The sequence below is a fragment of the Vulpes lagopus genome, chromosome 2 (genome assembly GCF_018345385.1).
Source record: "Vulpes lagopus strain Blue_001 chromosome 2, ASM1834538v1, whole genome shotgun sequence".
Taxonomy (NCBI): Eukaryota; Metazoa; Chordata; class Mammalia; order Carnivora; family Canidae; genus Vulpes; species Vulpes lagopus.
Window position 1 is genome coordinate 70,370,394 of NC_054825.1, and position 14,006 is coordinate 70,384,399.

At 46.3% G+C, this 14,006-nt stretch overlaps 1 protein-coding gene across 3 annotated transcripts in view; it reads right to left on the reverse strand.

Annotated features, from left to right (window-relative positions):
- Positions 1-732: 732 nt before the first annotated feature.
- Positions 733-14,006, reverse strand: part of SORD (sorbitol dehydrogenase) — a 34,036-nt gene continuing 20,762 nt past the window's right edge. For all 3 annotated transcript variants that reach the window (XM_041741781.1, XM_041741790.1, XM_041741798.1), the window contains 5 exons: positions 10,507-10,625; positions 8,044-8,109; positions 6,640-6,815; positions 3,286-3,407; positions 733-2,191 (listed from right to left, as the gene is read on the reverse strand). In XM_041741781.1, the coding sequence (XP_041597715.1) occupies positions 2,026-2,191; positions 3,286-3,407; positions 6,640-6,815; positions 8,044-8,109; positions 10,507-10,625 (649 nt within the window). In that variant the 3' untranslated portion in view covers positions 733-2,025. The remainder of the gene's footprint in view (positions 2,192-3,285; positions 3,408-6,639; positions 6,816-8,043; positions 8,110-10,506; positions 10,626-14,006) is intronic.

Sequence of the window (14,006 nt, forward strand, 5' to 3'; positions counted from 1 at the left end):
GTGGCAGCAGCTCGAAGCCCCGCTGGTGGCGCACGGGGAGACAGACTGCAGGCTACCGACTTGAGAAGATCCAGCCCCAGACGACTGTCAGATCCATGGCAGGTGTTTGTCCTTGGTAGCCCCACCTTTCCAGGATCCCCTCTGTAGCTCCCAAGTCCCTGCCCAGCTCAGTGGCCTTCTCCCTCCAACAAACCACAATCAAAGGGAAAGGGGCTACTTGTGAATTTAACAGAATCCACTTCCCTCAGGGGCATTTCTGTTGGAAGCCTTCCGTCTAGAGGGGAAAGGCCTTTTCATTCCACATTCAAGGAACTCACTCAGGGCACCACTGAGCTGGGAGGGGCTGGAAGGCAAGGCAGCCCGCAAGTCTGACCCTGGAGTGAAGCAGGACTCGAGAAGGAAGTGGGACAGTCCCGCAAATGGGCTGTGTTGCTGCTGAACGGCCACATCTCCAGCCTCCCCCACCCTGCTCCAGAGATAACACGAGAGAGGGAAAGCAGTGGGTGACCTTGAACAACGTGCTTAATTTCTCCATTTCCCAGCTGTAAAATAATCCTGTGCATTTAGCTTGCTTGTGAGGTTTGGAGATCATTAACATAAATTTCCAGTGGTTAATGAAATTATATTTGATGCAGACAGGTGTCCCTTTCAAAAATCCTAACTACTTCCCTTTATGAAATGAGTAACCAGAGTCCATTCCCCCCTCAAAAGGAGACAAACAGGCGGCAACAGTCAGGCACCACAAGGACAATTTATTACCCAAAGCAGTTTGAGGAATTCCAAGCATTGGTCACAGCTCTCCCCAGTCACAAGAAAGCCAGAGCCTCTTCAAACTCACCCTCCACTCCCAGCTGAAGGCAAGGATTAAAAGGCTGCAACCCAAGTTATGTCACAGCTGCAATATCCTCATTCTTGACTAAAAATCTCAAAGTCACAAATGGGCATAAAGTGATTTGGACCCAAATCGTGTTTACAGAGGAAAGCTCCATGATTAAAATACAATTGGAGAGATCATTCCAAGAGAAAAGATAACAAGAGTGTTAACAGGTTAGGAGGAGGGATTTCTGTTTATAATGATCAGAAATAAATGGAATTGCCTATCATCACCGTCAGGGAGGGTGAAGGGAATGCTAAGCCTGGGGCTGGAGGGGGAGTACAGGTACACCGGCCAAACCCTCCTGGGCAGGTCTCCCAGGAGGACTCCCCTTGACTGCTGCCCTGAGGAAGGAGCCTCCTGGTTGCCTAGCGACAAAGGAACCCCCCCCCCCCCCAGGTGACTGCCTCTGAATCTGCAGAAGGGTTGGTGGGGGGAAGAGGGTGTTGGGAAGGCAGTTTAGGTTACACACAGTTCTCAGGAGTTGAAGAAGAGGCAATCTTCAAGCTGTACTGAGAACTTCCCTATTTCTACCTTTGGAGAATGCGCAAGCTGGTTGGCCCTCATGTGGGATTTCAGTTCGTGGGTTTTTTTAAATTGACTTAAAACTTATCCTAGACCCAAGAAGGTCAGTCCCTTAAAGTCTCCTTTTATCATCAAACTAAACAGCACTTATATCTAGAAACACTGTGCTCTAAAAATGGCTGACAACCCTTCATGTCACAAACTGAGGTTTTCGTGAAAATCAATTTCTGTGCCAGTCAAGTCAGGATAAAGTTATCTCTTCATAATTTAGCTCCCACCCCCCACCTGGCCAGTCACAGTGGAACCAGGAACCCAAGGGGGCAGATTTCTTTCCTGATTTAGGCACTCCAGGAAGAAGGGGAGTTCCCAGCACCTGCCTAACCTGGCTCCATTTGTTGAACTTTGCTCTGGATGAGTAAGTAGGTCACTCTGGCTGCAAATTCCCCCAAACTCTCCCTACTTGTGTTTTTAAGGCACACCAATTCCTCTGTGTAAGGCTCTCTGCTTATAATGAATTATTTTAATTATTTCTGCTACTCAAAAGAAACTTCTGCATCAAAGCCCACCTGCCCTGAGATACTGGCTCGGTGTGGGGGTGGGAGGATGAGGGCAGAGCCCAATTAATATTAGGGATTCTGGTCGTTGGGGTCGCACTTGAGCATGACTTTCAACCCCGTTCCCTTTCTGGCTGTTTCAAAGGCCTCCAGAGCTTTCTCCAGAGGAAACCTATGAGTAACTAAGGGCTTTACATTCACAGCCTTGGACGCAAGCATTGAAATTGCCATCGGCCACCTGTAAAAGATCACAAGTGATACATTCAACCTACAGGAGGAAAGAACCAGATCCCCCAAACTGCCAAGCTTGAGATTGGCCTGGTCGTGATTATTTATAGTGCTGTGGTTCTACAAGGTCTATTCTACAAACAAACAATGATAGAAGTGACCTTATGGCTTGGAATCTGGGAGTATGGAGTCTGTTCCCAAAGGCCTCCACCCCTCTGCAATGTCTATCTTGAAGCCTAGAATTCCTTTGGCATGAAGGCATAAGGCAGATAGAAGCCACTGTGAAAAGGCAGATAAGACTCAGAGAGGCAGCCCAGGATAATTCATCCATATCTCATTGCAGCATGGCTTGGCAAGAGCTTATGGGGAAAGGGCACTCTGCTGAGGGAATAGCCACAGATCGTAAAGGTGGGAGAAAGGACACTGGTGTGGAAGATGGTCCTGGAAAGTTTCCCCAGTTGGGGAGAGGCTAGAGCCACACAACATGAGGTGGGGTGAACTAAGACCCTCTCATTCTCAGGGTGGGCCCTGGGGTGGAAACTAAGGGACTTAAGTTCTTGCTGCTGTCCCCCTTTCCCTCCTTCTTCCCTTTAAAGGGGGAAAATGAAGAGCCAGCCACTTGAAGAAATGAAAAAGAGAGGGCCTGTGTGATGAGGGGCAGACCACCAAGAAAAACATGCTTCAATACCCCCCCACCCCCCACTCCTCCTATTTCCTCTGCCCCTGTTTTTTTTTTTTTTTTTTTTTTTTAATTTTTATTTATTTATGATAGTCACAGAGAGAGAGAGAGGCAGAGACACAGGCGGAGGGAGAAGCAGGCTCCATGCACCGGGAGCCCGACATGGGATTCGATCCCGGGTCTCCAGGATCGCGCCCTGGGCCAAAGGCAGGCGCCAAACCGCTGCGCCACCCAGGGATCCCTGTCCCTGTTTTTTAACCAGGAGTGATGCTCTCTCCTTAGATGCCTACCATAACATGTGGCTACCAGTGTGGCTAGAGGAGTGCTCCTCATGAATAAACAGGAGAGACTCTTGCTCCCAGAGGCCATGCAGGGGTCTTGCAGGCCACTTACCACCCTGTGTGGCTCACCCACAGCATACTCACGTGTTGCAATATCGAAACACGCCCTTGATATCCACCTCCCGGGTGCTTGCGTGTGTTAGGGGCACCGTGGTCATCTCGGAGCCCAGCCCTACGAGCACCAGGGTCCCCCCAGCACGAGTAGCCTGGAGGGGAGATATGAACAAGATAACCCAGAAGATCAGAAAGTGCAGGCTTCTCCACTCAAAATGACTTCTGTCATTCGCGTCCGGTAAGTAGCCAGATATTCCAGAGAATACGGTTCTTTCTCTACCATCAAACTCTTCCACATGTCGTCCAAACTTAACAGAGCAGCAGAGTTATCCTCCCTTGAGATCCTGAAATGATAAACTTTACCAGTGGAGGACCAGGCAGAGTGGGAGTACCTTCCACTGTCCCACAAGATCCTAGGCAATACCCAAGTTTCTCCAGACCCCAGTGAGAATCTCGCCAACAAACAAGGTTAATCTTCAGCCCCTGAACATCTCTCAAAGCTTTTACTAATTCAGTACCCGGTGTTGGCTCAGGTACCTCCTCTTCTCAGCACCCTCCTCCAGAATGTCAATGCCACAAAAGACAGACTCTGTCAAACCTCTCAGGAACCACCCTCTTGGTGAGGAAACTACCAACTGCATGCAAATGGAGAGGGCCATTAGAATTCCATGGCTTGAACATTGCCTTATACGTGCAAGCTGGCTAGGACTGAGAAATATTTTCGTCCCAGAGGCATTCCTTCCAATAGTATCATCAGTCATAATGGATTTTGTCTTCCTTGCACATCTACCTGCTTTACCAGTTCCCTCCTTGGAGTGGGCCAAACACTGAAATTTCTCCTGATAATCTCCACATGATTCCACACGAGTGTTGTTGCCTGCTCCAGGGATTTTTGAGGATCACTGTGGTCAGAGTTGTGAGAGGCAAAAAATTGTTCATTTGCCTCAGTTTTCATGCACTTACTGGAACCATTCTAAGTTTTACCAGTGGAACTGCAAAGAGGCACACACCTCAATCTCTATCTCTGAGGGGAAGGATACACCATGAAGAGAGGCCTGCAGCATGGGGGTGACTGGAATTTACACCTTTGAGCAGTGGGACCCTCTCAACCAGCTTCCTCAGGAGGGCGGCTGGCCTAACATAGGGCTCAGTGCCAGGTCGGGCTCATTGTTTGGCACGTTTTCTGTTTTTAGTGAAGCATAGAGTCACTTACAAACCACCTGTGACTTATGAACACTGTTGGTAAGGGGGGAGGCTCTCTCCCCACTAGAAAAGGTGGGGTGGGGTCAAAGTGGTGACTGAGCCACTGAAAACTCGAGTGAGAAACTCTCTCAGAAGAAATGTTTCCCCAGCAGCATTTCCTCTCCAGCTAGTGAGAAGGAGGAAGAACCCTGCTAAACTGGCCATCCCAAAGTGCCAGGAGGCCAGCAGTTTGCTGATCACAGGCAAAGGAATGCTTGGACTACCTGACCATTGTTTTGTGGGTGTGACCTCTGCACCAAGAGGACATGAATTCTACCCTAAGCATTTGCCACGTCTCCTCTCAAACATTTTCTAGTCACAAACCTGGTAGGAAAGTGACCCTCAGGTATGTCCTCCTAACCTGCCCACTGCTGGGGTGGCCTGCAGCATTCTACAGCATCTGTCATGCATAATGGCTCCACTCCCCACTCAGGAGAGGTACTCGCTTCAGGCCTACAGAGGCCCTTTGGATCACATTTACCTCTGCACCCACCACAGGTAGCCTGGCAACTGGGCCCCCACCATCAACAGGAGACAGATGCCAGCTGTTCCCAATGCTCTCTAGGCAGTGGAGAAGAGGAGAAAAAGTCTTGCATTATGAAGCCATGTCTTTTACCACCTATCCGTGGAGTGGGGGTCACTGACTGCCAACAACTTGAAGACAAGTAGATATAGCTTATGCATCATAGTCCTCAAGGTCCTTGGCACAAACCCAGGACATAGCAGGTGCCCAAGACATGTCACTGGTCAAATGATCACATACAGACTCATAACCCTCTGAGTTTTGGTTTCTCTTTCCCCCTTGCCACAAGGCAACTGTTATCTCTGACAGTGGAGCAGAGGGTGGGCTAGCCCCAGCTGGAACTTAGGACAGAGCAAAAGTGACACCTATTCTTCCCTTGTCCCACCACTTCCTCACCCCTGATGCCATGGGCATCCTGATAGGAAAGGGGCTAGGCCATTCTGCCAGGGTACCAGGTCGGCTTTCCCCAGAAGGTCTTGCATGGTGCCAAAGTGTCCTTTTGCATGACCCAGCTGTGACTCAGAAGGAAGGAGGAAGCCCGAGCTGTTGGACAGCAGTGTGGGAGGTGAGGCAGAAGTGCCTGGGGAGGTCAGCTGCCACCACCACTCTCCTCAGCCCAGTCCCTCCCATTCTAGTATGGTTGCCCGCTGGCTTCTTGTCCCCTTCTTCCCTTCTCTCCTAAGCAGCAGAGTAAGAAAAGCTCAGGCATTGGAGCAGTGTGGTCAAAGGCAAGTCACCATGCCTCCTGCAGTAAAATATGGAAAATGATAACTGGTCTTCGTGGCTATCGTGCAAATCTGGCATCACATTTACAAAGCAGCCAGCAGACTGGGTGATATGCTATATGTTGGCAAACTGAACTCCAATAAAAAAAAACAAAAAACAAAACAAAACAAAAAAACCAAAAAAACAAAGCAGCCAGCAGAAGACCCAACACATGATAGGGCTGCAACCTAAAATGTCTTCTTTCTCCCCTCTTTTCCTCATACTTGGATCCATCCATGCCACTCCCCACCCCTGTGTCCCCCAACCCTCTGCCCCCATTTCCACCAACTTCCCATAAATTATGGGTGGGTCCCTGAGGGGCAAATCAGGTGCTGGCAGCTTACCCACTCCTAGGTCTGGGAGAGAACAGGAGGAGCCAAGGAGCCAGGATTTTCAGTGACCCTGAAAAATCACCCCACCTTTGTGACTAACTAAATTAATGGCTGTTACTTTGTATCAATGACTCAAAGATTGCAGTTTTCCTCAATAAAAGAAGATAGGGATTTCCCATACACAACGAAGGCATGGTTCCCCATTCCTCCTGTTGATCTTTTTACCAAGAGGATTGCTTTTATGATCACAGATATTATCATTTTAAGGGGGTGGCCTCTTAACATCTTCCAAGGGCCATATACACTTGTTATCTCATTTAAGCATAACAATAACCTGATAAGGAAGGATGCTAGCTAGGCAAGTGAGATCAAACAAACAAACAAAACCCAGAAATACCCAGATTACCTCATTTGGCCTGGGGGTCACATAGTATATTAGTAGAGACACTAGATCCCAGCACTCCTTATTGCTGCCTCCTTGTGGAACTGCCCACCAGCTTCAGCTACCCTCATCCAACTCACATAGATGCCTGACTGGATGGCGGACTCCACCCCTGTGCACTCGATGGTCGCCTCTGGCTTGCACCCCAGCATATCTTCCACTTTACTGGCTATTTCCTTAGGGCTCTCCTTGGAGATCTGGAGGACGATATCAGCCCCAACTTCTTTGGCTTTAGACAACCGAGAGGCAGACAGATCTAAAATTGAACAAAAGTTTCTTTCAAACTAAGAGCTGGATGGCGGATTAGGGAGAAAACGGTGGAGGTGCAGTTTTTAATGGTAGTGAAGCCCCAGTGTTGTGGGTGGTGTCAATGAGTCCATCACACATACTCTCTATACCTTCACACACTCCCTTCATACCACGCAGCTGCTCTCTCTCTCTCTCTCTCTCTCTCTCTCTCTCCCTCCCCCTCTCTCACTCAGATCACTTCTCAAACATTCACACTGTTCTACACCCTTACACACCTCTATACACACCACAGAGCTAAATATACACAATCTCTCAGAAAGGTACCTGCTCCTCATACACTTTCCAATACCTTCTATGCACACTCTGATAGTTCCTTTGCACACAAAACACACTCTCCTAGACCCCTATTCCCCTTTATACACACTCCATACAATTCTACATACTTACCCACACCCACACTCTCAGAAACCTTTACACACACACACACACATTCTCTTTCACAGAAGCCTTCTATGTACACACACACATACAGCTTTCTTCTATTCCTTACATGCTTCTACACTTATTACACATGCTATTACAGATAAACTCTCCTCATACATACCCTTACCACACACCTCACAAACAAACACCCTTTTATAAACATATACCTCCCACTAACTCCACACACACACACAAGCACACCTTCTTTGCCTTCTGGGTTTAGTCAAATGGATCAAGGGCTAAGCCTTAGAACCAAGTGAGCAGTAGGGGCATCTGAGGTCCTCATAGAGAGCCAGTTCCTCTTCTCCATAGCATCCACCCTCTCCCAGAAGTTTCAAAAGAGTCTCCTCCTGAGCCCTGAGTTGGTCATCCCCTGGGTGGGCTTTTCAACCCTGGAACCCAGGAGAAAAGAAGAGGAACCCCTTTAGGAAACCCAGCACCCCAAGAAGGAAATAGTTCTCATGCCCTTGCCCTAAACTGTAGCCCAGCTGTTTCCTTTTCAAAGAGACTTTTTTTTTTTTTTGCGAGAGAGAGAGAGAGAGAGAGAGAGAGAGAAAGAGAGAGAGCACATAAGCAGGGGGAGTGGCAGAGAGAGAGAGTGAGAAGTAGAGTCCCTGCTAAGCAGTGAGCCCAATGTGGGGCTCAATCCCAGGATCCTGAGATCATGAACTGAGCTGAAGGCAGATATTAAACTGAATGAGCCAATCAGGGGCCTCCCTCTTCAAGGAGATTTAAAAAGAAAACCTTCTTACCAGTCACCAGCACTTGACCTGCACCCATTGCCTTGGCCACAATCAGAGTGACCAGTCCAATCGGCCCTAAATAAAGCAGGAAATGGGAGATGTTTGTGAAATATTAAACATCAGCTCTCCCCCTTGCCCATAGACATGAACCACATCTTTTGTGAACCTCTATCATCTACCCCTGTGCCTGACACATAGTGAGAACTTAACAACTATTTGAACGCATAAGTGAATGCACAAAGAACTGTTCTCTACATGAAATTTTGCTCCTAGTGCTGAGCTCCACTAATTCTCTCAGACCTCAGAGCTAGAAATTTTCCATTTACTCTTGGACACTGCTTGGGGATAATGTCAAAGAACCAGAGGGCTCAAGGAAACATATTTGTTAAGAGAATAAGATGTCTTACAAGGTCTGGATACATTGTCCTGTTCTCTCTAGTGTCATGGAAAGATGTTCATAACATAGTGATTTCTCTTAAAAAAAAAAAAAAAAAAAAAAAAAAGCATGTTAAGCATGATCTCATTTAAAAAAAAAAAACCTGAAAGATTCTACATCAAAATATTTACAGTGATTCTCTCTGGCTGATAGGTGATGGAACTATGGGTAAATTTCTCTGCATGTATGTATACATGTGGGATGTGTGACTTTTTTTCTATGTCAATAAGGTATTACTTATGCAGATTTAAAAGATATATATCACCTGAATACTATACTCTGTTAGCTCATTGAGGCAAGTCTGTTCTATGCCCACCACCTCTCTTGGAAAACCCTGCAGTCACTTATTTGGCCATGTCAAAATCAGTAATGAAGATGTGTATGAGGACTAACTCAAAATGGATTAAAGACTTGAACGTCAAGACCTAAAACCATAAAACTCCTAGAAGAGAACATAGGCCATAGGCTCCTTGACATCAGCCTCAACATGATTTTTTGGATTTGACACTAAAGGCAAACATTTTCTAATAAAAGCAAAAATAAACATGCGAGACCACATCAAACTAAAAAGCTTCCACACAGCCAAGAAAACCATCAACAAAATGAAAGAGGCAACCTACCAAAATAAGAGAAAATATTTGCAAATCATATATCTGATTAAGGGTTTAATATCCAAAAAACATATAACAATATGGAGATTCTTCACAAAATTAAAAATAGAACTACCATATGATCCAATAATTCCACTTCTGGATATTTATTTGAAGGAAATAAAAAAACACTAACTCAAAAAGATAAATGCACCCTCATGTTCATTGTACCATTATTTACAATAGCCAAGATATGGAAGCAACTTAATTGTCCCTCCATGGATGAACATACAAAGAAAATGTGGTATGTATGTACACAGTGGAATATTATTCAGCCATAAAGGGAAACCTTGCCATTTGTGACAACATGGATGGACTTTGAGGGCGCTATGCTAAGTGGCTAAGTGTAATAAATGAAACACACAAAGACAAATACTGCATGATCTCACTTTTATGTGGAATCTAAACAAAACAAAATGAAACAATGAAGCTCACAGATACAGAGTAGAGACTTACTGCCAGAGGATGGGTGGTGAGAGGTGAGAGAAATGGAGGAAGAGGGTCAAAAAGTCAAACTTCCAGTTATAAAATAAATAAATCATGGGGATATAAGATATAATATACAATGTGGTGATTATAGTTAATAATACCATATTGCATATTTGACAGTTGCTAAGAGAGTAGATCTTAAAAAGTTCTCATTGTCAAGAAAAAAAATTTTGTAACCATGTATAGTGACAGATGTTAATTAGACTAATTGTGATGATCATTTTGCAATACATACAAATATCAAATCATTATGTTGTACACCTGAAACTAATGTAACATTATATGCCAATTATATACACACACCCCCAAAAGGTGTATGAAAACACCAAATCACATCCACAAGGAGTATGAGCATGCTGTCTGTGTCACTAGTATTAGACACCTAAAATGGTTCAGTGTGAGGCTGCTAGGGTTTGTTCAGGTGCCTGGAAGCAAAGGAGGACAGAAGGCAGCCAGCTGCAACCCCAACAAGCAGAGTGCTGGCTCACGGTGGACCAGACTCCATTCCTTCCAGAGGCCATGAGCAGGACCCACCTTATTCCTGGATGGACCAGGAGATCATTTCTCTGGCATGATTTGAAAGCTCTAAAAGTTGCCCTTCCCTTTACTATCCAAAATATTTCCCTAGTGTCAAGTTAATAAATAATTCCAAATTACGTTCATTACATGAGCAAAAGGCTTATGTTGCCTAGGAAATAACCTGAGTTACTATTATATCTGCAGATAGTTTATTTTAGCAAAGTGCTGATCACTGAGGGAAGGGGACACTGTAATCCTCCCCTACCCAGAAAGATTCTAGGAACAATTTCAGCAATTGGGAGGGGGAGTGAGATGGGCAGAAAGATCTCCATATTCTCCTTTAATGAACTTATAACCACGGTGTCATCTGTGACTTACCAGCTCCACACACTAAGACCTTGTTCCCCAGGGTGATTCCAGCTCGCCGACAGGCATGGATCCCCACAGACAGTGGCTCAATCAGGGCCCCTTCTTCATAGGTGACATTGTCAGGAAGCCTGCAGTATCATTCAACACACTCAGTTAGTCCCTCTGGGTTATTAATAACAAGAGTTAATACTTAGCACTTATTTATGTGCCTAGCAACATGCTAAGAATTTTACATATATTCACTCATGTGAATCCTTGGAAGAGTTCTGGGGTAGGTTCTCAAATTCTCATTTCATAGACAAGGAAAGAAAGCCTTAGAGAATGAAATGACTTGCTCCAAAGGTTCAAAACTAGTGAGAGGCTCAGAGTTTGAAATGAAAACAATGTATATCTGATTCCAGAAACGCTGCCATACTGTCTGGCTCTTAAAATGGTTTTCTTTGGACAAATCACTTCAGTGAATGTGAACACATTAGGTTTTCTTCAACAGGTTATCTTGAGACAAGGTATGGTGTGGCTGTCATTAATAAATGAGAAGTTCACCTAACAAGAGGGTAATATAACCATATGCCAACATCTCATCTGCTTCTCAAACTTATGTATGGCCATTCTGGTTTCACTTCAGCAAACAATCCCAAATACCAGCAGCTTTGCAAAACAAGGATTTAGAAGCTGGCATCACTCTGTTGTCCCCTGTATGAAATGTTCCAGAAGAACCACATCTGATGGCAGCAGCTGCTTGGCTGTCCCTGGATGGGTCATGATGAGAGAGAGCCTGACTTCTAAGCAGTTGATTAAATGCTGTGTCACCTTCACCACAGGATTCTTGGTTTTCACTGAGTTGGCTTGACCCTATTAACAACCCCACCGTGATGACAGCAAACATTTGCATAAGGCTTTACAGATTAGAGGGCTTTCTCATCCATTATCTCATTTGATCCTCACCATGACCTTGTCAGGCAGGAAGGGCAGGCTTTATTTTTGCCTTTATTCTACAGAAGAGGAAATGGAAACCCAATGACATTCAGAGACTTGCCAAGGTTACAAGGCTAATTGAGCAGAACAGCCACACTTGAAGCCAGGTCTCCTCGTTCCACATCCCGCCTGCCCCATATTAAGCTGCCTTCTGGTACAGGTAGCTCTGTGGATAATATCTCATTTCTGCTTGGTCCTCATTGTCCAGGATTTTTATTCATGTGCCCCAAACCTCCACATGCTAGAACATAAAATTCCTCAAGTCCCAAAAAGACAGAAAAGTGGCAGCCAGGCCAAGTGCTCACTTCGATGATGTGTCACTGCTCATGCTATTCCACAGAACAACAAGGTCCGCAGTGGGCCTGCCCTGCGGTCCCATCTTCTCCTCTCCCACCCCTCTGCTTCTCTCCCACAATCCCTTCAATCCTCTCTTGCTCCAATGGCTGTCATCACCACTTCTACCCACACCTTCCCCATTGACTCTATAAAAGGAACAAAAATTTGAAGTGAAACAACGAAGACTCCCAAACTCTCTCAAGGAACTGCCCCCACCCTCTCTCAGACTTGCCTGCCCCCTCACATCTGGGACTCCCCCGAAGCTTATATGGGCTCTGAACTGAGGGTGGGCATTGGTGCACTCCTCTCACCTTTGCTCTGATTTCCCCTTGGCAGGAGAACACCCAGGAAAAATGGGATTGGTGATGGCAATGATGGAAGATGGTTATGGAGAGATTATTCTGATGAGATAGAGGCACCAGGCAGAGTCCTGGGCGCAGCACCTTTGCCACTGACCTTCGGAGTGTTACTGGGTCCTCCTTCCCCGGACCTTGTTGGGGGAGAGGGATTGAGGGAGAAGGGAGAGGAGAGCACTCTAAGTTTCTTCCCAGCTCCAATCATTCATGACTTTAAACACTAGAGAATAGGACAACTTGGTGGTTTTCACAATAGAGTTGAGGGAACAGCACAAGGTTAGAGGATGATCAAGAAGCCAAGGGGGAAGCAGGAAGATAAAAGAAAATAAGGTGGGTAGGAAAATAAAGAGGCTGTGGCAGTAGAGGAATCCTCACAAAAAAAACAGAGAGGTGGGTGTGGGTCCAGGGCTGGTATGTGGACCCGAGCAGAAAGAACATGAGAGGAAAGGAGAAGTGGGGGACTGCATGTTCCCCTAGGGGCCCTGCTCAGCCCTCCCATTAACAATCACCAAAAGAACACCCCCCCTCCCCACCATGCCCTATAAACTCCGCCCCCCAGCCCCAGTGCCAGGCTTCCTTTCAGAGCTAACCTGTACCCCAGACACAAGGCCATGGCCATGACATCTCATGGCATCATTTATTGAGCACCTACTATGCTCCAGGCCTCATCTTGAGTACTTGGTATGCTTTTCTCATGGAATTCTACCAATTTTTTCTATGCATTTTATCACATTGGTGCTATTATCATCTCTATTTTACTAGCAAGGATATTGAGGTTACCAAGTTTAAGTAATTTGCTGAAGGTCACACAGTTGGTAAATGGCAGAGACCAGTGATTAGTCTTGTGACTTTACCATTTTGCTTTCCTGCCTTTCATGAAAACCTTGTTTGGCGCTTTAACTTGGAAAGGACCCAGATAAAGTAGGCTGGTTCAAGAACTACCTGCTGAAAGGCAGACTTGACCCACGTAACCTGCTTTCTTCTCGAGCAGTTAGTTGTTGACTTAAACTCATCACGAGTTCAGGTCTGTGACTCCTCTTAAGGCTTCCAGTGGGCACTAGAAAACTCAGATCCATCACACTGCCCCTGTGACTGGCTCTTGGCCTCCTTCAGAGGAGCCCCATCCTGGACAGGCTGGTATGAGAGGAAAGCACACCTATTCAAAGGTCAGAAGGAAAGTGGCACATCAGCACCTAGAGTTCCAGGCAGGGGGACCCATGCAGAAAGTGCAACACTTTGCTTCTGCCAGATGCAAGTTCTTACCCCCAAAACCATTTCCAGAGTAGACGTAGGGTGATGAGCACAGGGCAGGAACTTAATTAAGACTCACAGCTGCCCTAGCTTGACTCCTGGCTCTGCTTGTACCCAATTAGCCTCCTTCAACAGGGCCTCTGTACCCTTGCACAAACCTGCCACACTGGTACCCACCTTATCATTGTTCTTATGACGGTTAAGTAAGATAAGACATGCAGAGCGCTGATCAGCACAAGGCCAGGCACGGAGTACTAATAATTGTGACTCCACACGCATTGCCTCATTGAGTCTTCAGGTGAAATGAGACCCAAGCAGCAGAAAGTTGACATCATTTCCCCAAAGTCACTCACTAGGAGGGAGTGATCCAGGGTCCCAAAGCTCAGGCACTGGCTACAAGCCATGCCTCCCCAGTAAACCCCAGGGGCTGCTGTTATTGGTGTTACAATCAGGGTCGTTGCTATAATTAAGTTCTCTCTCCTGGGCACTGCCTTGGAAACCAGTAATGGAGGACAAACCCCAGGGAGTTATCTGCAGGCTGGCTGGAGAGGAGTGAGTGAGGCCACCAACAATTCCCTATCATTGCTCCAG